Below are 26,100 nucleotides of genomic sequence, written 5' to 3'. Positions count from 1 at the left end.
GGTGAGATATCAGAGCGATCCTCAGCATGGGTCACTGAATAGCTGTGTGTGAAAGGGCCTGACTCCCAACCCAACCACCTGGAATAGTCTTGGTCTATGACATGGGTGAGACACAACCTCTCTTGTATTAAGCCATTACACATTTGAGTAACTGATGTCAGAGATAAGGTAGTCTTGAATTCTGCATAAAGGTGTCTAGACTGGGTGGCATTGGCACAAGAATGCAGTAGACATTTTATTTGCTGCGGAGCCTCATTTACCCCAATAAATGCAGGCCTCTTCCCTTTGCTTTTAGTTTTGTCTGGGTTCCTTTTCATTATCTGAATCTACCCCCAGTTACTCACTATAACGCTGGGCAGGGCATCTAATTTCGGAGTCACGGTTTCTTCTGCTCTGAACTCTGTCACCTTCTCTGATTTATTTTACATTAGTATAAACTGAGCTCTCCCCAAAAGAGAGCCAAGATTGTGCCTATTCCTTGTTCAGCATGCTTAGACGTTTCCCTATTTATAAAATAAAATCCAAATTCAACTTGGCATACTAGACTCCAATAGCAGCCAATAGCAGCATCAATCATTCTTTTATCCCTGTTCCTTGTCATTCTTTTTATTTTATTTTATTTTATTTTATTTTATTTTATTTTATTTTAGACAGCGCCTTGCTCTGTTGCCTAGGCTGGAGTGCAGTGACATCATCACAGCTTGCTGCAGCCTCAAACTGCTGGAGTCAAGCAATCCTCCCACCTCAGCCTCCCGAGTAGCTCGATTACAGGCATATGCCATCACACTGGGCTCCCTGTCACTCTTCTTGATACACACCCCACATTTCCTTTTTGGTGCCACGTTTTTGTTCATTCTACTGTCCCTACCTGGAAACATCTTTCTCTCTTCTCTACACATGCATCTTGAAATACCATCTCAAATAGAAAACAACTCAAAGAGTATCCGTATGTGCCAGACAGAAAAATAACTCTATTTCTAAACAAAGATAACACTTCTTCTGTCCTGGTGAGTGCTGAGACAAGTCTGTATAGCTATACATATATTTATGTTGATAGATTTACATCGATAGACCTATTTATCTAAGAGTGGAGATTCACTTAGATAGACATAAACATCGATTTCTAGATATAGGCATGTTTTCTTGCTCAAGTGCTACCCAAATTCTAGTAATGGTTATGGGTAAAAAGACAAAGGTGAGGCAAGTGTTTGAGACTGAATAATACAGATAAAGAGTATGCTCACACAAGAAGCAACTACTCCACACAAAATGAAGACACTCGCTTACGAAAATGTGTTGAAACAATGAGAACTATAAATATATAACCTACGTAAATGTCCTTACAAAATCAAAAACGAAAAAGAATGGATTGCCTCCCCCTGAAAATCTTCAAGATAATAACTGATAACAAACTGTGTTGGATATTTTAGAATTGTGCTGTACAACATGCATGTGGCTACTGAGGACTTGAAATATGGTTAGCACTAATTGAGATGTGCTTCTCTTTGTAAAACTCATAGCAGATTTTGAAGATTTAGTGTGAAAAAAATGTAAAACATCTCATTAATAATTTTTATGTTGATTACATGTTGAAATAATATTTTGAATACATTTGGTTAAACAAAATATGGAATTAAAATTAATCTTACCTATTTCTTTTCATTTTTTAAAGTGTGGCTACTAGAAAATTTATCATTACAGCTCGTATCTATTTCTGTTGGACAGTGTTCATTTAGATAATCACTTGCCTAGACACAGAAGATTAGACCTAGGTACTTCTCACAGATCTGCGAAGGTACAGGATTCCATGATTTCCCTCAGCAGCCAGGGTGATTAGATTTAAAAACTCACCCATTCTCAGAAAATAAAGGAATGGGGAGGGTCTGTGAAATTGAGGTCGATCTATCCCTCTATTTACATGGCTGACCAGGACCAGGATCTCCACTGATTTACAGCGAGCAGTAGTTCCTTATGCTCTGCTCAACAGTCTCATTTATCGATTACTCTGACTTCAGTTTTTTGAAATGGAAATGGGAGCAGGGTAAGATGTGGGGCAGTGGGGGCTGTGGGTGATGACACTTAGAGCTGACAAAAAGCAGGGGTCTGAAGCTTGAAATGAAGGTCCAGGTCTCCCAGGACCCACAGGAAACAGGTCTGAAATGAGAACATGCACACACACAAGCACACACACACAAACACACCTGTACACACACACACACACACACACACACACACACACACACACACACACACACACCTGCCTCCTTCTGGCTTTTCATTCAAGGTTTCTAAAGATAAGATGACCTAGTTTCATAACCCAGTTTAAACCATTCCCACATGAAGACTCCGGTTCCTTAATCTTGTCCCTGAACCAAACTGTGAGGCAGTGCACCAACTGTGTGATGTTTCTAAATGCCTCAGAGAACGTGTTTCTTTTCTTAGAATCAGAAAGGAAAGGTGCTTTGGACTGAAGATCTGGCTTTGTGTGTGTTGAGGCTCTGTTTTCCGCAGCTCTTGGGACTGAAGACAGTTTGCCAATGAGGAAGGAAAACAAAATGAAATCAAGGGTGCTGGGTTTAAAACCAATGTGCCCTTTAAGAAAGATCTTGGTGGCTTTTCCACCACTGTTCAGGGGGTTGTTTTAGGCAGGGTGACGGGCAAAAACAAATTATGAAACAGTGGGGACAGATGGGAGACACACTTCCTGGGCTCTCTGCTGCAATTCTACAAACAGGGAAGAGTGCTGTAAGTCCAAATGAAGTCTCCATCGCATGGGAGATGTGACATTTAAAAGAAGATACACATTATCTGTGGAACAGACACACTTCTAAATGGACTAATTCACTCTAAACTGGGAACTTGGAAACCATCCCAGGAGATGAGAATATTTTTCCTTTTTAGGCATTACTTCCTTCCTTTCTAGTAATTTAACTTGTTTTACCCCAACTGGCTTGGCTGACAGGCCTCATCCAGTGTCAGAGGGGGCAGCTGTGGCAGGTTGTCACTGTGGAGGTGAAAAGAGGATGCCCTTGTGAAGAGCAGGAAGAACAAAGTACTGTGGGCGCCTTAAGATCTAACACAATGCGTTGAATTAGGAAGGAAATTTAAAGAGAGTTACTTAGGATTAAAACAGCATAAATCCATTTATTTTTCAAGCAGACTTTGGAGTCATGCCTACCAAGCCTTCCAGGAACTGGTATCTGAGTGCCTGTCAACTCCCAGTGAAATATCCCCTTCTCACTGATTGAGCAGAAAAACTGTAATCAATTCCTCCCAACATCAGTAACCAAGCAGCTACTAGGTCTATGATGCTGCACTCTCCACTGTGAAGAGAAAACAAGCAGAAAACATTGCCGCTCCTTTTAAGCAGCCTAAAATCTGACAGCCATAAATAAGAAAGTCAAACAAAAAAAAATGAATTTGGTTCTAAAATTTGTAAGACAATGCACTATGAACAGAGAGGTATTGTGAGGATACAAAGCAAAGAGTACCTCAGATAAATAGAACTGGTTTGATTGAAAAGATGAGCATGGCTTGGCAGAGAGCAAAAGAGAAAATCTCTAGAGGAAATAGCAATTTTCAGACTGAGTTGAGCCCAGTGTCCACTGCTGTCAATAGAAGACTCAGGCGCCATACAGAAGACTGATCTGGATACTCTCCACACACAGCAACGTTACAGGTTCTATCCCTGACATGCCCAGAGGGAAATGACTATGCACAGGCAGCCTCAGTAAATATCTACTGGTAAAAAATATCTTCAAAGAATTAGCCCATGTGGGGCAGAGAATCCTAAAAGTCATAATAAGCCATTTGAGTAAAACACAGCAGGAGAGAACGCTTGGGATTTTGAGAAACAAGCTAAAACTGAGAGAGAGAGAGAGAGAGAGAGAGAGACTGTATATATCACAAACAAGGAAATGAGAATGTAAAAATGGAATACTTAAAGAAAATTATTAAGTTCATGTACTCAAAGCGTTAAAACTGTCTGCTAGAATAGCACCCTCCTGGCCAAAAGTGCAGGTGCCTAAGGTCTAGGCTCACTAAATCAGTACTCACCTATGTCTTGGGCACCCTACAAATAGACTTCTCCTCAAAGCCATTTGCCACAGTATATTTAGGAAATAACTGTGTCCCCTCAGATGACTTTGACACATAGGCTAGTGTCAGAACATGGTCCTTTTGGGATTCCACAATAAGTAGAAACTGGGGGACTGAGATCCTAATTCCAGGTTCACTCTGACTTTATAACTTCAGACACACAGTGAACAGTTTTTTATAATCTGTTTCCTTACAGATGAAGGAAGAAGAATAGAGTAACATAGGCCAGAGAGTCATAGTAGCAGAGGCCTTTAAGGTGACCCCCATTCATTCCCCTGAGTCAAAGGTTATGGAGCAGAGAGAATTTTAACCCAAGAGTCAAGTGGGGTGGGAAAGGAAATAACAGAACCCTCATCATCCCTGCTGGATCCCTGTCTGCCACTGTGGTCAAGACCCTCAGAAGCACAACTTAGCCCTATTATGGCCCTTTAATTACCAAAGGCAAGAGACTGGAGTTTCCCCCACCTTTTTATAAGCTCCTGCCACCTTCCTTTTCATTTGAAAGAATCAAAGAGGCTCCAACCCCAATCATTGCTCAATAAATAGTAATGCTGAATAAGTAAAGGTTGCTCAGTTCCATCATTGAGTCCAGAAGAGTGGACCAATGGTAAGAGATGAGGGAACCAAACAAGGGGGTGGAGGAGAGGGAAAGCACAGAGAGGTGACTCTTCTTGCACTTTAAACAGAACAAAGAAATCCCTGGTTGGCTCCTTGAACAGAAGAGCAAACTAAAGTAATACAAGTAACCTAAAGTCTTAGCTAAAGAAAAAGTCACTGAAATTTTTTAACAATCTGCTTTTTCCTCTCTTCTGAAACAAATGCTTTACATAATTGTAATAAATGAGTATAGCGTGTCGGTCACGGTTTAGTTTCTGTTTGCTAATACTAAAGTCAACTCACAAATATATTGGGTTTTTTCCAGAGTAACATCTCATAACTCCTTACACATCAGATCTCTAAGCCCTCAGGTGGACTGTCTTCAGGATAGGCTTTCGGTTTTCACTCCATTGTTAAATGTTACCTAAGTGTTTCATGCCTTTCAACAGACCTCCAAGATGGGGTATCCACAATCAAAGAAAAGGGAAGAAGAGGGAGGGAGGGATAAAAGATCACTATGCAAAAACCAGCCTTAGTTCCTATTTATTCGTCCCTCATCCTGTACTGCAGCCTCCCACTGCTGGCCAAAAATACCATTTTGATGAAATATTAGAGTATGTACCTCTCTACAGGAATCAGAAAATAATACCTTGCAGCCAAGCTCTGGCTCAGGCAGGACACTTAGTTAATTTAAACTTGATTAAACTGCCCCTCATTAGAATCTCTCACCTCAAAGAAGGCCCTGCTGCTGTAGACTACAGGATGATTTGGAACGTCATGAATATCAAACTAACTCCTCCTGTTCCACATTCTCATCATTGCTCCATGCATAGCCCTCTTAGGTTTTATTTATGTTTATGCATTTATGTTTAATTATGCAAACATGGGTACCAATATACTCTCTTATAGGTTAAGAGTTTATTAAATAACTATCCCGGAATAAAGGAGAAAACTCCAGGAAAGGAATATTCTTTCTATACCCCAATTCAACAGGGTCAGGCAGCATCTGAACACTCTCAATATAACAATATCTCCACCAAGGAAGAAGCTATAGTTCAGGTACATCCAGTCTTTTCCCAGGCACTTCATAAATGTGGGCAGCATTTACACTGGCATGCATCCCAAATGTAGGATGTTAATAAGAGAGGAGAGGAAGAAATGTTATAATACAGAGGATATCAGATCATGGCACAGGCTTCCTTTCCACCACCCCACCTTTCTCTTTCATGTGGAGAAAAAGAACATGGATTATCCCCCTCTATTTAAACTCAATGAAAAGTGCTAAGCAAGGTTCATCATCAGGGAAGGCTGGCAGAACTTCAGGGAAACCCTTCTCTCCCTTGATACCTTTTCCTCACATTGCTTCAGGAAGGGACAAAGCCTTTGGGTCTGCAGTTAGAAACAGTTCCTCAGCTAAGAACTTGACTCACTGAAGACTCTCAATAAATGTATTTAATCGACTAAGGAATTTCAGAGTGTAATCTTCAAGTCAAGTTAATAATTTTTGTGAGTGTGTTATGGTTAAAATGTTCACATCAGTTCATATACCCAGCCTACTAATGCAAGACCCATCTAACTTTGGTTGGGGGGAGGAAGGAAAAGCAGTAGAATGACACGAAGTGCCTGTAATCCTCTGGGGGGAAAAAAAAACCCAGAAAAACTCAGCTCAAGCTGAGGAAATCAAAACTTAGATTGCATGATGTTGCACTAAGGGTAAGCTCTATTCATCGTCAACTTGGCAGAAACCAATAAAGCATGCACATAAGGTACTTTTTATCTTACAGCTGCAGTAGTGCTTCAAATGATTCAGGAAGCTTTCATCTTAGTCTTGAACACATCTGACTTCATATAAAGGAGCTACGCTCATAGGAGTTCGGAAATGGAGCTGCAGCTAAGGTATCTGAGGATAGGTCAGTGGGCAATGTTGAAAGTTATTAAGCAAGTCTTCCTTGTAGCTAGAGAAATCCTGAGAATGCGAGACACAAAACATGCACTGAAGTGATGTTTAAACGAAAAGGCCGACACCTACACTCCAGTCCAAAGTCGCTCTGGGCTCCTTGGCTGGACCATTTGCCACAGGAAGGCTGAGGGGATGTGCAGGAGCCAGATGCTGGAGGCCTGCCCGGGAGATTGCTTTCCTGTAGCAAGAAGAAAAACAAAAACAAAAACAAAGAAAAACCAATGTCAGAATCTCATACAGAGCTCGAAATTTCCCATGGGATAGAAACAATGCCTGAGTTAGCCTTCCAAATCTGAAAACCTTTACCAATGTATTGAAATATACCTCTCTAAAGTGCATGGTGTCAATAGAGGGTGGCAGGTCCCAAAAGACAGGGCGGTTGAGGGGACCACTGGGGGGAAATACTGCTTGAGAACCAAAAATTAAAGTAGAGAGAAAGAACAAAGGTCTTGACTCTTCATTTATGGAAAAAGACCTAGGGTTTGGGCAGCCACCATACTTGAACAACTTTAAGATTGCCAGAGACTAAAAGGAAGAAAAATGGGTTTGTGAGTCTCCTACTGAAATTCCTCCATTTACCAGAGAAGCACTCTCCACGGTGGTTATAGCTGAAAGTTCATTATTATTTTGCTCTCCTCTCAAGAATATCCACCTTTGCTTATCCTCCTTATACCTGTAGAGGACTACATAAACTTGAGGTTCTAAATGGGAAAAGACTGCTTTGCTTCTGTCAAGAAATTGCACAACCAACGTCTTACCAAGACCCACAATAAGATAAAGACTAAACACGAATGAGATTTTAGATTTGTTGAATGGAACATAACAGAATTCAGGTCAGAAAGGAGGGTATGGATCAGGAGAGGTTGAGATAGCCCCGATCTGAGTCTGCAAAGAAATGAAACAAAAGGAGCTACTTTAGCAACATAAATATGATCATTGCTGAGCAAAGGGAAGGGAGGAACAGTCAGAGCACAGTGGTGAGAATAAGAATAGCAAGAAGAAAGAAAAAGCAAGGGATCACCTAGGGAGATCTGTGGGATCATCAGGAATCGTGGAAGTTCAATTTCTGAACAGCCTCATGAAAAATGCCTCACAACGGTATAAAGCTTAAACATGAGTGCTGATTTGTGATTTAACTAAGTTGCCTCCTAAAAGGGAGAAGGGCTTTTCCTCTAATAGTATCTAAGTGTGGTCTGAGAAGTACCTGAAGTAGAATCAGGAGGGTTTTGTGATGCTGCATCTCTGAGTCCTGAATCAGTTGGAGGGTGAGGCACAGGAATCTGCATTAACACACACTCCCAAAGTTTTCTTTGGTGCACTAAACTTCTTAAACTTTGCTCTATGGGAGCATGTACATTTGGGTGGCTAGGACCACAACTTTCCAAAGCCCATCAAGGGAGCTCTAAAGAAAACATCAGCAATTTCATTATTTACTTTATCTCCATTTGGCTCTCTGCAGCTACTCTCATATGACCTGAACACTGCAGTAAGAATCTGCCATCTCCGAGACTAGGCCTGCAGACACCCTGGATCCCCAGAGAGGCCCAGCTCCTCAGACTCCTCAACCCCTTGGACTAAACAGAGGAACAAGGATCCAGACAGTGGAATGGAGAAAAGGAAAGCAGTGGTGGCCGGATCTGTGGTGAATCCCATTACAAATGGGTCGCCAAAGGAAAAGAAACATGCACCACATAAAGGAGAAGGAACAGGAGCAGAATTTAAAAGCTTTCTTGAAACCTAAAGTACAGGTAATTTTTCCATCCTGCTCAGTGACCTCTGCAAACTCCCTCTAAAAAATAGAATCTGTAAAGTTGAGCAAGATGAACAGTAGCCCCCAAGCCTGAGGAAATGCTGAGTAGAAGCCAGTAAACAGTCTAGGATTGTGCAACCATTAATCAATTACCGTAATGTCAGAAAGCTCAGCAAGTGTCTAGACCTTTAGGTTTTTTTTAAGTCTCTCATATTCCTATACAGGAAGTCCCAGAAATAGTGGGTAGGTCTTCAGTAGTTAGAAGCGATCACATCGAGCTTGCTGGCAGCCTACTTTCAAAAGCTCCCACTGGGTAGCAGACAATGTACTTGCTTTATATAACCCCCGAAAGAGTCATTATGAAGATGAAGGCCTTCAACGATGACACAATATTCTCGTTCCTCACTTTCACCCAAGCAAATAATTGGCAACATCAATTCTGGCCCCTCACCCCAAAGCATATTCCATATCATCAAGCAATAAGAAAGTAACAGTGGAAAAATCTTATGCAGTGATCTGTCATTTCAAAACAATTTTCCTGCAACTATATTGAAGGAACTTTCTTTAGAGTTTATTAGGATTTTCTCCAGCTTTCAAGGGATCTGTACGGTGACTCTGAGCTACAGTTTTCATCATAAGAAAATGAGATCTCTGCAGAGTCGGAATATACGGGTTCTACATTTGATTCCTTAACAGTCAACACAACCTAAATTAAGTGTTCTTACAAAAAGTACCAAACAATCCCCAAGTGCAAACTCTTAGAATGGCTGAAGAATTCCTAAATCTTGGTTTTTGATGAGAAAAACACAAATCTTTCATTTTTTCATTAACTGTCCCAAATAGTTTTGATTAAAACAATTTTTTTAAAGAAAAGAAACAAAATTCTACTGTCAGGCACCAGTAGAAACCACAGGACAAATGAGTTTAACTCATCAGAACTGGTAGACTCTGACCACCAAAACCTGGCTACTCTTCCTAATTAGGACCAACAGAAGGAGCCAATGCTAAAATAATCAAATTAGGATTCAAGGCTCCAAGCCACATGTGTCTATGAAAGACGATGTGGCTACACAATAAGAGACATACAAACATTTAACCTTGAATGAAACCACAGTCAAATCACACTTTCCCAGCCTAAGAATAGAAACAAAGAAGGCCTTTTTGTCAATCATTTATTTCTCTTTGTGGATACAAATTTAAGGCTGGTTTTAAGCCTACACACATAAACATTAATTGGGAGAAAAAATAAGTAAAAAACATCAAACTGGCTGCCAGTTTGTAACTGTAATTGGCCTCGCAAAAGGACATACAAATAGGAAAAATATATTTAGGTATAACAGGGTGTAGGAAGTAACTTCTGAGTAGAACTTTCCATTCTTTTAAATAACGATGGGAGCAAATCCTTGTCTCCAGTAATTCATACATGTGTACACATTTTCTTCCAAAACAAGAAAATAGTTTTATTATATCTCAGACTTCAAATGTAAGTTAGTGAAAGTTATTTTTCTATTTGAATTCTTCTTGGTGGTAGAAGATGACATTTAAGAGTCTGGAAGAACTTGGTGTGTGGTTGGGAGTGGGATGAGGGGGCAGCAGTGTTATGCTGCAATTTGCTCCCTATTAAAAAAAAAATCAATGGGGTTTCAACTTATTCTTTCCTTCTGCTCAGAATCCTCTCAAGCCCATGGTCAGCAAAACCATGAAATGCCAATGATTCTTTCTATTAATTTCACAACAACACTTCATTAGGGGATGGCTATAATCACAAATCCTTCTTTGAAAAGAACTGTGATATTAACTGTGAAATAATATGAAAAGAAAATGTCCAATAAAGCAGTTTCAATGATACAATGTCACAGTTAATATCAATTACCTGAAAGACCTCTAACATATTTAAAATATAAAAGCCATCACACATTTTAAATAGCATCATATTATTTTCTTCACTTCATTCAATAAGACTATAAACTCCTAAAGGACAGGCTCAATCCATCTACTAATCTTATTACATTCTAGCCCTGGGGTAGGCACAGTCTATATTCAATAAATGCTTTCTGAGTTAATGAATGAACTTGACCAAGAAGCTAAGCAAAACAGCTTGCTGATTAGATCAAGGGTTGAGAAATCTGATTAGGATGATTTCAATAATATCCCAGGCCTTACATTTCAGTGATATTCTTTCCTGACAGAGTCAGGAATCCTTCAAAGCAGCTCTTTAAAAATAAATGCAAATAAGATAGAATCCAGTGTTAAAAAGCATGCGAAACATCAAAATAGCTTTGTGTGGTCAACATTAAAATGAAATCCCTTTGCCACATTCGTAAAGGGCATATGATAGTGTTAATATTTTTACAATGTGTTTAATGAAACATACAGCACATATGCTTCATAAACAGAGTTTCTTACATTTATGGAAAAATATGTGAATAACTGGTTATTTAGCTAGAGATACCCTTTTCTAAGTATCCATTTTGCAAAATTCTCTCAATTTCCTCTGGTTCCAGTTTCAGTCTGATTCTAGCTTTATGTGGCTCCCATTTTCTATGTGTCCTCATCTTGCCAGATCCCTCTCTGGGTGATGCTACATGTGAGAATAGAATCAGGATTCTTCTTGCAGAGTAGAAATGCACCAGGGAATCAGGAAGTCTCTTACCCAGAACACCTCCTAAAGATTGACACATTAGAGACTGGTGAACTCATCCTGTTGTTCTAGAAAACGAACCAGCTATCTAAGAAGTTACTCAGTATCTTGGGTTGATTCCCCAAGAGATTTCTTTTTTTATATATATCCTTTAAGATATATGTGCCGAACGTGCAGGTATGTTACATAGGTATACACATGCCATGGTAGTTTGCTGCACCCATCAACCTGTCATCTACATTAGGTATTTCTCCTGATCGTATCCCTCCCCTAGCCTCCCACCCTCCCACAGGCCCCAGTGTGTGATGTTCCCCTCCCTGTGTTCCTGTGTTCTCATTGTTCAACTCCCTCTCACTCATTGCACGAGTGAGAACATGCAATGTTTGGTTTTCTGTTCCTGTGTTAGTTTGCTGAGAATGATGGTTTCCAGCTTCATCCATGTCTCTGCAAAGGACCCTAGAGAGTTCTTAATCACTTTGTGTATCGTTGTCTTTTTCCTTACACCACATGGGCACTAACTTTGCTTATATTCAAAGCAGTTCACAATGCTTTTTGGTTGACCTAGATAAGCTGCCTACAACGCTAAGGATAGTCCAAACAATTAAAAAAAAAAAATTGTCCCAAGCCCCACGCAAGCTTGACCAGTGATTTATGTCAGGGAACAAACAATGTGTAATTAATTATTTGAGCCTAAATCCTACTTCATGTTATATATGAACTCACAGTATTTTTTTATTATTTTAATGTACCTTGAAATGTTGAAGAATGAAATTACTATTGAACCAAAGGTTGTGCTTTGTTTCCTAAGGAACTCATCCCATTGAGTCATTCAGAAAATCACTTTTGGTATTGAATCTTCAACATAATGTACCAGTATTATCCTACATTTGTTACCTTCACAGTGATTCTCCAACTTTGGTACTCAACCTTTGCCTACCATGGGGCTTAAGAATCAGTCCATTCAAAGCCCTCCAGGTATTCCTAATGCATATCGTGGCTGTGAACCACTGTTCCACAAAGATGTGCAAACATCTGACTACTTCATTATGTCTATTAATGTGACTAGGCCAGGCATTTACATATTGAAACATATTCATCCAACAATGTATTTACCCAATGTCTATGTTATGCCAAGCACCGTCTAAAGGTGTAGAACATAAGAATGAATAAAACAGACATGAATCACTACCTTTGAGAAGATTACAGTTGAATAGGAAATACATTTTTCCAGGCACTGAATCATCTTACATATTTTATGTATCCCTCACCATAATAAGATAGATACGTTTATGATCCCTATTTTATAATAAATTTCCCATTTGTATAATAAATGTTCTCCACAGAGCTTATGGAGAACATGCAAGCACCATGTCCAAAGACATACAGGTAAGAAGAGGTCCGAGTAAGATTTGAATGCAGGCATCTAACTTCAGAAGGTATATACTTAACCATTTCACAACCTCACACTTTTATAAAATGCTGACAGTACGCATACACATACCAAACCAGACATACTATAAAATTAACCTCTTCTGTACTACTTTTCTAATAGCTGCAATTACAAATTTCCTACCTCTAGAACAAGAATGTAAACTTCTACCAGCAAGATGACATGTTTAGTAGGCATTGGAGTGCAGAAGTTAAGAACACACCTTACCTTATCAATTAATGGTTATGTAGTCAAGTAGCTTGAGGCCTTTTAGCCTCAGTTTCCTTATATATAAAACAAAAATAGTGCCTAACTCAGAGAATAGTGGAAAAAGTATGTGCAGGATGCTTGGCACAGAGTAAGCAGGATCGATAGTTGCTATTATTGTTCGTACACACATCAGCGGGCCCCCACAGCACCAGCCAAAGCTAGGTACATGGTAAATCTCTGAATAAATATGTGCTTTTTGATTGCTCTCAAATAGTCTAAGTTCCCTGGACACTTCTGCTCATTCAACAAACATTTGACAAGCTTCCACCACGTGTCAGGCAGTTCAAAGGGGTTATTCAAACAGAAGATTTCATCTTCTAGTCAGTAAATAATTCCATGGTTGACAAAGGAATCATTCTTCTTCCCTGACTCACCCATCTTCCTAATACAAAATCAGAAAGCACCACACACTTTCCTCAGAGAGATTTACCAACATATGAAACATGTGCAAATGTGCAGTCCAAATGCCATTGGAAGTATTTATTACGTTTATGTAAATAAATGCAATGTCTAAAAGACTTTTTTTTTTCTTAAGTGTAAAAATGGCCTGGCAGCTAAATGCCCCTGAGAACTTGTGAACTCATCTCTTAGACAGGATTTACTTCCCAAGTATCATCTTTCCTAACCACATCCACAAGGCAACACCAGTAGGGGCTTGGCACGGGATGTGGCAACAAACCTCATTTTAAAACATGGTAAGATGACTTAACTGAGACTTTCTCCAGAGTTAATGACATTCTTCTTACGGTATCCTTTGAGGGCAAAAGTAATCCTTGAGAATGGAGAAAATGTAATCATACTATTATTATGGGTTGAACTGTGTCCCCCCCAAAGTTCCTATGTTGAAGTCCCAATTGCTAGTAGCTCAGAATGTAGCTATATTTTAAGACAGGGTCTTTACAGAGGCAATCAAGTTAAGATGAGGTCACTGGGACAAGCCCCTACCCCAACATGACTGTGTATTTATAGAAAGGGGAGATGTGAACTCAGAAACACACATAGGGAGAAAGCCACGTGAAGATGAAGGCAGAGATGGGGTCTCAGTTCTCTAAGCCAAGGAACACCGAAGATGGCCAGCAGCCACCAGCAGCTAGGGGAGAGGCCTGAACAGATCCTCCCTCACAGTCCTCAGAGAGAACCAACCTGGCCGACAGTTTGATCATAGACTTGCAGCCTGCAGAACTGTGAGATGAGACAACAAATTTTCATTGTTTAAACCAATCAATGTGCAGTACTTTGTTATGGCAACCCTAGCAAATGCACGTACTTCAAAACCACCTCCAAAGTTTCAATTTAGCATGATAGGGTTTGGCAAACTTCAAAATGCTGACTTCCCTTTTCCAGTTGCCCCCATGAAACCTTGGGTGCCTTCCCATGATAATGCCACCCTTTATAAACTAACAATACTTAAACAGAAACACATTCCCATGAAACATCATTCTCATACACATAGTAGTGAGAGCATCTGACTGAGTTTTATTTAACTCATTAGCAAAGTAACAAGCAGAGAAGACAAATGCAAATTCAAAAAATTAAATAAGAAATTGAGATTTATAAAAGGAAAGAAATGCCTAAAAAGACTGCTAAATTAGATGTAAGATTAGTTTATACTCTATGGATTAATAATATCTTAACCCCGGTGGCATTAACTTCTCTTTTAGTCTGTAAAATCATAAAACAACAGCTTTGCACAGGTTAATGTCTAGCCTTCCAGAAACAAACTATCAGCACCTCTATCAGTTTTGTATTATTAATAATAATCAAATATACAGAAACAACAACATTGTAGTACCCAAGAACATCAGATGAGAGTCAATTACTAAATAACGAGATTTTGCTTTTACTGTGGGAGGCTAACTAGAATATGCTCCAGTAAAATAACTTCTTAAAAACTCAAACAATAACAATTTCCCTTGTCAAAATTGAGAATAATTTTATTCTCACTACTCATAGTTCAAACTATTAATTAGAATTCCTTGTGTAGCTTCATATCATAGCTCCGTATCCTGGAAAATATCTTGAATTATCTCACCTTCCAAGCAATAATAATAATTTATTGGGTACCTAGTATGCATTGGAAATTCTTTTGCCCACTTTCTTTTAGGTTGGAAACAGACTCTAAGGCAAAAATTTTCAAGAGGTTGGCTGAAATGCTTGTCAGGGATTAAAGCAGGTAGGATTAGTGACGTAAGAAGCTGGGCTGTAATATCGTTGTAACAGAAGCCTCAGTTAGCCTCACAAGTTCTGGAGCTGGACTGCCCTTCAGGATTGTCCCAATTTAAGGTAAAAGAACAAGACTTTCAAACTTTGTATCAACCAGTCTTTGAGTATAGGCAGCGCTGGGGAGAGTATAACCATGGCAGAGATTCTCTTTTGCCAGAGACAATACCTGGGAAGGGACTGAGGGTAGACCAGCAGCAGCTCACACTCCCAACAGCTGGGAAACTTGAGTACCTCAGTTCTGAGAAGCCCTGTGGGCAGCAATCCACAGCACACCTCCAATATGCATAGCAAGTATGAAATGGATCGTTTTGTTATGCCCATTTTATGGATGAGACAATTGATATTAGAAAGTTTTAAGTAATTTAGATAAGCAATACAGCAAATCAGTGATCAGACCAAGACTGGGGCCCAGATGTCTGGCTCCAAAGGATTCAGCACTCTGCATTTCCTCTGAAAGGGAGGGAGAGAGAAGGGCCACAGAATAGGAAAGAAGAGAAGGGTTCACGAGATGGTACAAGGCCAGGGAATGCAATGGACTAAATGCTGTCTGGTGAAATGCTGTCTTAGTCTGTTTGGGCTGCTGTCCCAAAACACCATGGACTGGCTTATAAACAACAGACATTTATTTGTCACAGTTCTGGGGGTTGAAGAGCCCAAGGCCAAGGTGCCAGCAGATTCAATGTCCGGTGAGGGCCTACTTCCTGGTCATATAAGGTGTCATTTCACTGGATCTTCACGTGGAGGAAGAGGAAAACAGGCTTGCATAGGTCTCTATTAAAGGGACACTAATCCCCTCATGCAGACTCCACCCTCATGACCTACTCACCTCTCAAAAGGCCTCACTTCTAATACCATCACCTTCAGGGTTAGGATTTTAACATATGAATTTAGGATTGAGAGGGGGCATAAACATTCATGCGAATACCCTGGTACAGGGTGAATAAAGAAGATTTTAAGGACACAGTTTAATGCTCAACTGGAAGTTGTTGTCCGCTATAATGGAAATGCCTCCTTTGTCTCTCATATTTCCCAACTGCACTTAAATCTTCAGGGAAGTCTACTTCATACCTTAAAAGCAGTGAGGTTTAATGAATATGGAAATTGGAGAAGGGGCTGAATTTTATATCCAGGTCAATGAATACAGAATAGACTTTGCCTACTGAGATAAAAAGATAATCCAGAATTGAACAAATTCAGGAAAAGCATTAGCCTGGGAACAGAAATAACCTTAAGAACATAAGCCTTTTGGGACTTCACAGAAATATTAGGGGAAAGGATTTAAATTTCCACAGGGCTGTTCCCAGTAAAATTGAAAACAAGAAAAGTATATCACTAGCATCCCTCTCCCCATTTCAATGCTAGCACACTTGGTCCCTTCCCCCTTCATTTTCACCTGGATGCCTATACTATCACAACCACAATCTTGCAAAACTGCCCCACACAAGGTTGTCAACTGAAGGAAACTGTCCCTCATAAGGCAATTTGCGTTCTCATAAGGAACTCAGAAAAATGAAAAAAATCCCACATGACCCTAAAGAATGGAGTCAAATGACATTCAAAGTAGTTAAAATTATTTTCCTAATCTATAATTCAGAGTGTCATAGATATAATGGGGGGTCTGTGGTGAGAGGCAGAGAACTACCTACATATTTTGATGTCAGCCCTTGGCACAATCATTAAGCCAACAGAGACCCCAGAGCACATCTATGTGTTGGGGAGATACACTGCCAATCTGTATCAGTGAGGTGAGGGTCCTGGCAGGAAGGAGAACTCATCACAGATGATTCAGATGAAGATACTTTAGTAAAAGAATTACTTAAAAGTAGAGCTAGGGAACACAGCATTACCTGATGTCAAGACCAGCAATATAGCTAAAGAAACAAAAAGCGTGTGGTTTTGGAGAAAAAGGATGTAAAGGTACCCAGAGACAGAAGAGCAAATGAATGGTTGTCTTGGTGCAGGGAACTAGAAGCAATATTAAAAACTTTAAATCTCAGCCTTTTTTACAGCCGATAAAGGAAGTCTAGCCTTATCAATCTCTTCTTACATTTCTTTTTCAAATTTTTAAATCACATTTGCAACCCCACTGACTTATTTCTGAAATCAACTTGGCTCTCAGCTGTATCTTTTAGTGCTAGATAAAAAATTGAAGTGTCATGGCTGAGTGCAGTGGCTTTTGCCTGTAATCCCAGCACTTTGGGAGGCCAAGGTGGATGGATCACCTGAGGTCAGGAGTTCAAGACCAGCCTGGCCAACATGGCAAAACCCCATCTCTACTAAAAATACAAATATTAACCAGGCATGGTGTCAGAAGCCTATAATCCCTGGTACTCGGGAGGCTGAGGCAGGAGAATTGCTTGAACCTGGGAGGCAAATGTTGTAGTGAACCAAGATCATGCCATTGCACTCCAGCCTGGATGACGAGAGTGAAACTCTGTCTCAAATAAATAAATAAATAAATAGTTAAATACATAAATAAAGTGCTTTATTTAAGGTTTAATAGGAAGTTGGTGTCAGAGCCACAAAGAGAAATCATGTTTCTTCATCACAGCCCAGCTTGTCTATATTCCTATTATATGGCCTTTGCACATCCCATCCAGTTTGGCCTGCAGATATACTTGTTCTTTAAATTTCCCTTGCCTCACTAGCAACTACCTCATCATTAACTAGACTTTAATACTTCGTACGTATCCTGCAGGCCTACTTGCAAAAAAAAAAGGAGGAAAAAAATGTCCTCAGTCTGATAAAGAATACATATGAAAAATCTATAAGTAACACCATACATAACAGTATAAAACTGAGTATCATCTCCCTAACAGCGAAACAAATCTGAGAGTCTGCCCTCACCACTTTTATTCAACATTGTAATGGAAGTTCTAGCCAGTGTAAAAAAAAGAAGGGAAATAAAGCTAAAATAATAATAATAAAGATATACATATTGGGAAGGAAAAAGTAAAATGATCTTTATTTGCAAAAGTCATGATGACATAAAATTTCATCTACAAAAGTTAACTCATTCTACTGAATGAATAAGTTTGCAGTCATAGTACACAGATGCCACATATAAAATGCAACTGTATTTCTGTATATATGCAACTATAAATTAAAAAATAAAAATTTAAAAATACTGTTAATAGCACTGAAAAACATGAATTATTAAAGGACAGATACAATATTTGTAAGACATTACACTGAAAACTATAAAACATAACTGACAAAAATTAAAGATGTAAATAAAGATACCATGTTTGTGTATTGAAAGATCAGTATTATTAAGATATCAAATCTCCCCAAGCTGATACTTAGAATCAACATAATCTCTATCAAAATCCAGCTGATTTTAAAATGTATATAGAAGTAAAAAAAGACATAAAATAGATAACCTTGATAAAAAAGAAAAAGTTGGAAGGAGGGCTTTTACTACCCAATTTTAAGGCTTATGATAAAGCCATAGAAATCCAGAACATGTGCTATTAAAGAAAGAAGTGATATTTGATCAATTGGAAAGAACAGAGATTCAAAAATGACCCCCACATGTACAGCTTCAACAGAGGTATTGAAACAATCCAATGCTGAGAAGAAGGTCTTTTCAAGAAAAGGTGCTAGAAAAAAAAAAAAAGGTTATTTATATGGGAAAAAAATAATATTGACCCCATCTCATATTATATACAGATAATACATCAAGACTGATCACAGATAGAAACCTAAAAGTTAAAAAGATAAAGTTTGTAAAAGAAAACATTTAAAAAAAATAACTTAATGACCTTGGAGTTGGCAATGATTTTTTTTTTATGATAGGATGCAGAAACTTCTAACCTTAAAAGAAGAAATTCATGAATTCAACTACATCAAAATTAACATCTATTTATCAAAAGGAGTAAAAAACATGTCAAGCAATACTTCTACTTACTCAGCGCCTCCTTCCTATTTCTGTGCCTCTAGCAGGAATAGCGGAGTCATACCCCTTGAAAGCTGCTCTTCCACAAAAGTAGTAAAAACAATGGCAAGAATGGGCAAAATTGTTTTCCTCAGAACTCTTGAGATTATTTTTCAAGAAATCCTGCAACAATCTGGGAAGCATTTGATCATGAAAAATAACTGAACTTCAATAAGAACAGTGATTTTTGTGGCATTTTAAGTGGCCCTATCCCCATCCTGGTCTCCCAGCTCCATGGTTGCACTGAAAACCAAGAGCTCCTTGGTCCTGGTAAAAACCAGCAGCCTAGCAGCCTTTAGAGAGGGCAAAATACATTTGGACCTTTTCCAAAATACTATTCTCAGACAACTGTCGTAATTTGACATGTTTGACAATCTCTGAAAACCCCTATGGAAATAAAAAAGACATAAAATAGCCCAACAGTCCCCTTCTATGGCTTGTTTTTATTTGACCTGGCTCAGACTCCACTCAGCACTTTCCCCAGTGGCATTTCCTGAAAACAAACAGTCATGAATTTTTAATACCATCGTTGCCTAAGGTGATGATAAAAACTGGGGCAAATAAGAAACTGCATAAAAATCTTAAAAGGAAAAGCTGGAGTTAAGCTGTACACATATGTTGTTTCAGAAACTTCAACGTATTCCTAAAAATTTAGAAGACCATGCACAAGTGGAAGACTGTCTGTTTTACACTGCTAAAGAGAACTACCTGAGACTAGGTAATTTATTTAAAAAAAAAAAAATAGAGAGAGAGAGATTTAATTGACTCACAGTTCTGTAGGCTTAATATGACTGGGAGGCCTCCAGAAACTTACAATCACCGTGAAAGGGAAAACACGCAATTTCTTCACATAGCGGCAGGAAAGAGAGAGAAGGAGGAAGTGCTACACACTTTTAAATCATCAGGTCTCATGAGAACTCACTCACTATCACAAGAACAGCAAGGGGGAAATCCACCCAAATGATCCAATCACTTTCCACCAGTTTCCTCCTCAAATGTGACATGAGATTTGGGTGGCGACACAAGTCCAAACCATATATAAGACTGTACACATGCTCAGGAAAAACCTAAGAAGGCCCTAATGTCTCACTTTTGGCTAATAGGGAAGCATTGCACAAACGGGAAGTGAAGGCCAATGCAAAGTTGTCAACCATTTTACACATGTCTGAGTGTTGAAAACATGCCCCATTATTCATACAGTCACCTGATAAAGTTGGGGACACTTACTGAACTCAGGTATTTAAGGAAGTATCTGTCCAATAATTAGATCATTAGATGACCACTAAGATAACCAGAAACTTCAGTAGCCAGACACAACACAGAAAATAGACTTTACAGAATTAGTCAACAAACAAGCAGCAAATGACGATATTAAAAATCAGCAACCTAAACAAACACTGGAGGCAGGTGAGAGAAGATCTGATTTCCAGAGCTGTTACATTATTTTATTTAAAAGATCCTGTTTTAAACAAAATTTTATGAGATGTGCAAAGAAAGAAGAAAGGATCATCCATACACAGGAAATAAGGCAGTCAACAAAAGTTTTTTTGGAGAAGATCAGACAATTTTTTTTTTAATTGCAGGTCAGGTGTGGTGGCTGGCCAGGCACAGTGACTCACATCTGTAACCCCAGCACTTTGGGAGGCTAAGGCAAGCAGATTACTTGAGGTCAGGAGTTTGTAACCAGCCTGGCCAACATGTTGAAACCCATCTCTACTAATGATACAAAAATCAGCCAGGTGTGGTGGTGCATACCTGTAGCCCCAGCTACTCGGGAGGCTGAGGCAGGACAATCACCTGAATCCAGGAGGCAGAGGCTGTAGTGAGCCAAGATTGCACCACTGCACTCCAGCCTGGGTGACAGAGTAAGACTCTCTCTAAATAAATAAATAACATCACCCATATTAAAATTCTTCAAATAATTAAAATAAACCCTATCTAAGGAACTAAAGGATACTATGAGAGAAATGTCTTATTAAATAGAGAGCATCAATATAGAGACAGAAAATATTAAAAAGGAACCAAATAGAAATTCTGAAATTAAAAACACCACAACTGAAGTGAAAATTCATTATAGGTGTCTGACAGCAGATTGAAGCTGGTAGTTGAAGGAATCGGTGAGCTTGAAGATAGGTGAATTGAAATTGTCCAGTTTGAGGACAGGAAAAAAAGAGAATGAAGAAAACAAAAGATTCTTAGAGACCTGTGGCAGACCATCAAGCATACCAGCATATTCATAATGGATATTCCAGAAGACAAAGAGAGACAAAAAGGGGGCAAAAAGAATATTTAAAGAAATAACAGAAAATTCCCAATCTTGAGGGATAAGAAAAATATTAATCTATACATTCAACAAGCTCAACAAACTTTAAGTAAGATAAACTCAAAGAGCTTCATATCTAGAAACATCATAGTCAAAATGTCAAAAGTCAAAAAGAATATCTTGAAAGTATCTAGAGGAAAATAATCACATGCAAGGCATTCTTAATATTAATGGCTGGGTTCTTCAGAAGATACGGAGACCAGAAAGAAGGCAGTGAGATGACATGTTATATGTGCTGAAAGAAACTAAAAATGGTAACTGTCAAAGAATTTTATATACAGCACAACTATCAATCAAAAATGAAGAAAGAAATTCTACGTGGATGCTTCACAAAAGAAAGATCTATAAATATGCCCAATAAGCCCATAAGAAAATGCTGAATTTTAGCCATCTAGGTAATATAAAGTAAATCCACAATGAAATGTGATTTCATTTTACTAAAATAAAAAGACAGAGAACACTAAATGTTGGCAAGAATGTGGAACAACAAGAACTCTCATATATTGTTGATGGAAGTGTTATGTGGTAAATCACTTTGACAACTATTAGCTTCTAATGTACTTAAACATAAATATGCAATATGACCCAGCAATTTCACTCCTAGATATAAAAAGTTATATATAAATATTCATAGCAGCTTTATTCATATTAGCAAAGAAAAAAAGAAAACTCAACTGTCCATCAACAGGAAAATGGATCAAAAAAACTATGATATATTTATAAAATAAAATACTACTCAGGAATATAAAAGAAAGAACTGTAGATACTTGCAACAACATGAATGAATCTAAGAAACATTATTCTGAGTGAGAAAAATGGGACACGAAAAGAACATATTATATATGTATCATATAAAAAGTTATAGAACAGGAAAAACTAAGCTATTGTAGTAGAAATCAGAACAGTAGTTGCTAAGTGGAGAAGAGGTGGAAATTGGAAAGGCACAAAAGTTAACTCTCTGGGGTGATGAAAATGTTGATATCTTGATAAAGATATAGGTCATACAATTATACACATTTCCAAAACTCATGACTTGCATTTAAATATACCTTAGTAAAAATTATAAAAAATAAGACATGTAAATTAATAAAGAATAAATATTTATTGAAATGATAGCTATTATTATTAAACAATGGAGATCAGTATCCAAGAATATAAGTTGTTTCTTATTTATCTTATATTCAATGTGATCATCAAATTAAATATGGAACATGCAGTGAAGAGATAACCCTGAGGGAGGGTCAGAAGCAAAACAATAAAACATTTACAAACACCTTTATTTATGAGACCACAAAGCAATCATTTGGAAATTCATCATTTTCACCTAATTTTTGTTGCATTCCTACTAGGTACCAAGCATGCTATTCTGTAAAAACTCAGCTCTACGCTAATTTTAATAGCGGAATCACCACCCAGATTAGCAAATATTCAGCAATATTTATCTTTTGTAAAGAAAAGTATCTATTTTGTATCTATTATATTGCAAGGATCAAGGTTTGTTTATACCATAATTCATCAATGCCCCCTTATAATAAGAGGCCTTTTTACCCCAAGATACAAACTACTGGGGTCTCCTCTTTTCTGTGACTCTTGACATATTTCTTTTTCCGTGTTCTCTTGGTACATTAAAATAGCTACACAGATGAAATATGCAGACCACCAAGGGAAAAGGTGAAGTTTGTCCTCTAGTTCCAGTTAAAACAAAATGCGAGGTCTTGTACCACAGTGTTTCCTTGAAGAGGAAATCAAAGACTGGGTGGTATACTTAAGTAGCAAAGTACCCTTATTTTAAATAATTCCCTCCTAAGAACCAGTCCTAGGTTACTGACCTTCCAGAGAGAACTATTTCAATAGTTTAACGAGGACTCTCAACTTCACTGATTATGAATGAGAAAGCTTTATTTTGCAACAACTGTTTCCCCAGTCTTAATATGTTAAGCCTATCCTTCCTAACAGTCTCATTTGATTTCCACTGGATAATCTTGTTCATTTTGATCTTGTTCGTTTCATTTTCATTTCTGATTCTAAATGCCACCTCTCCTCCCTTAGACCTTCTAATACACAAGGCATTATTTCGTTTTTTGCCTCGAATTCTCCCAAAATTGTGATGATACTAAAGTACAAGTGGCTTTGATTTGGGAAGTGGCGTGGTCTGCTTATCATATGTACCTCTATTCACCTGTGCTGATTCCCCCAGCGTTTTGGAAGAAGGAAGGAGAAGAAAAAGGCAGTGTCTTCAACTGATTGGATAATTTTGGCAGCATCACTGGCCTTGGCTAGCCATAAGGGCAGATTGACCTCATTGTCTTGGACCGATGGTAGCTTTGGTGCGCTCCATTGACCCACATAGCTCTCCCAGCACTGACCATTGATATGGTTTGGATCTGTGTTCACACCCAAATCTCATGTTCAGTTGCAATCCCCAGTGCTGGAGGTGGGGCCTGGTGGGAGGTGACTACATCATAGGGATGGTTTCTTACGGGTTAGCGCCACCCCTCTTGGAGCTGTCATCAAGACAGTGAGTTCTGTGAGAACTGGTTGTTTAAAGTGTGTAGCACCTCCCCACCCTCTCCTTCTTCCTCCTGCTCTGGTCATATAAGATATGCCTATTTCTCCTTCACCTTCTGCTATGATTATAAGTTTCCTGAGGCCTCCTCAGAAGCAGAAGACACTATCCTGTAAAGCCTGCAGAACCACGAATCAACTGAACCATTTTTCTTTATATATCACCCAGTCTCAAGTGTTTCTTTATAGCAGTGTGACAACAAACTAATACTACCATCCTGACCAAGATCTCATCAGATCCTTCAGTTAATCCCAAGATGGTAGAGTCATGATGCAGTCTAATACACAAGGCATTCTTTTGTTTTGTTGTGTTTCTTTGGCTCCAATTCTCCCAAAATTGTGATGATACTAACAAGACTGGACCCCTATCCCTTAAGTTTCAGTTATCTGAGCTCCACAGCAAGTATTGGATCAGTCTTCCAAACTTTGTGGGAACCAGAACTTGAATTAAACCCCAACTTGTGCCCTATTCCTGCCTGGCAGTACCCCGCTAAGATGTTTCTTTACAATTTGTTCTCTTCTGCCAGATAGCCAGGTGGCCAAGCCTGGCTAATCATATGTCCTAATGGAGGTTGAATTACCTATAGTGCCATCTTTCAGACAACCATAACTTGGATTAATATTCTCGCTGAGCCTCTCCCCCTACTCCTAGTGGCAGATTTAGAGTAAAGGAAGCCACTAAACTTTCTTTATTAACATTGTACTCCAAAAAGAGCAACAATCTTCTCTCTCATTCTTCCTTTATATTAATTTACAGGAGTGAAAGCGAGAGCTTTGATGAAATAATTTTCTGATCTCAACCCTCCCAGTAGATGGCTCGCCTTAACCACCGGCAGCTCTCAAAACTTAAGAATGTGGGATACTTTGGAATCTGGCTGTAATTCTAAGATAACAGAAAACATCTGATTCAATAAATATATTTAGCAAAAAGAAATGGGTTTTAAAATCAGACTTTTAGACATTCAGTGTTTTTATTCAGTGTCTACCATGTTCTAGGCTCAAACTAATTGCTGTTTGTATGGAAATAAACATAACATACATGGTCCCTCTTCTTGAGCTTATGATCTCAGGGGAAAAGTAAATAATAAGTAAATAAATGCATGAATTATTGCTAATAGATAGATGTGCTATGAAGGGAATGATGGGAACAAGTGGTAGGAAACGGGAATTATGTTGATTAGGAAAGCCTACTATAAGGGGATGAAACAGCATTTAGAGTGACCTTGAGCAGAAGCCATGAAGAAGCAATTAAGTAAGAATATTAAAGGTACCTTTTTCCTAGAACACAGTCAATGTTTTGAAAAAGGCATCTATTATAACTAAATAGAGAACTCTTGGCATTGTAAGGTGGAAAGTGGACTGGACAGAAAACCAGATGAAATGCATTAACTTCATGACTCTGGGCGGGTCACTTCACTGCTCCAAACCTTCTTTTCCTCAGCTGTAAAAGAGAAGATAACATTTTACAAACTACTTTGTGTAATAAAAAATATTTGTTTTTAAAGCTTCAGTGTACTTGCTATGATAAAATAATGAACATCTACTCTTAAGCAGAGATAGATTTATTATGCAACTAAGGAAGCTTAAATTTTAGGGCCTCTCGCTTTTATGGGCCCCTATGAGTACTGGGAGTCACAGAGTTTCGTGTGTAGGGAGAGGAGAGAGGAGTCGGTCAAGAAGCATTTATATGTAAACACTTCCGGCATATTGTCTAAAGTGATCTCAGCTGAAAAAGGAGGACTAAATCTTAAAAACGTCACTCATCTTAAAGACTGCAGGAAAAATGCTCATTTTGAATACTGGCACTAAGTGATGGAAGGAAAAACATATTTCCAAGATATCTGACAACACGCTAGCCCTTATATCCCTTCATTTTCTAGGTTGTCCAACAGATTTCAATCCAAATGCTTAGTAGAAAGTACTTATGGCTTGATAAATCTCCCTGCATGCCCGAGAAGCAAATCAAATCCTCTCTAAAGAAACCAATTTTCAACCTAGTAAGGTCTCAAAGAATTCCAAAAAAGGACCAAGACACATGAAATCCTCATAAAAAATCACAAACACAGAAGATTAAAAAAGAATCAATGAGTGCAAGCCAGCAAAAGCTGCAGAAAACTGAAATTACCATAAATGGAATACAAAATAATTTGATTGATGCTAAAAAATAAAAGATGGGGTTAAAACTAAAGATCAAAAGACTACAAATAAACAAATACTTTAAAAAGAACAAAAATAAATTTTAATAAGGAAAATTATAATTAAAAGTAATTAATAAATGGGTATATAGCAGACAAACAACAGAAAAAA

The 26,100-nt window shown here is 38.4% G+C and overlaps 1 protein-coding gene across 2 annotated transcripts in view; it reads right to left on the bottom strand.

The window, feature by feature from the left end:
* Window positions 1-26,100, bottom strand: part of DGKI (diacylglycerol kinase iota) — a 450,254-nt gene that overhangs the window by 284,747 nt on the left and 139,407 nt on the right. For both annotated transcript variants that reach the window (XM_037729856.1, XM_017504298.2), the window contains exon 2: window positions 6,725-6,833. In XM_037729856.1, coding sequence (XP_037585784.1) covers window positions 6,725-6,833 — 109 coding nt within the window. The remainder of the gene's footprint in view (window positions 1-6,724; window positions 6,834-26,100) is intronic.

The sequence above is a fragment of the Cebus imitator genome, unplaced genomic scaffold (genome assembly GCF_001604975.1).
Source record: "Cebus imitator isolate Cc_AM_T3 unplaced genomic scaffold, Cebus_imitator-1.0 Scaffold319, whole genome shotgun sequence".
Classification (NCBI taxonomy): domain Eukaryota; kingdom Metazoa; phylum Chordata; class Mammalia; order Primates; family Cebidae; genus Cebus; species Cebus imitator.
The sequence above is the reverse complement of the archived record's forward strand: the minus strand, read 5'-3'. Positions and strand labels throughout refer to the sequence as shown.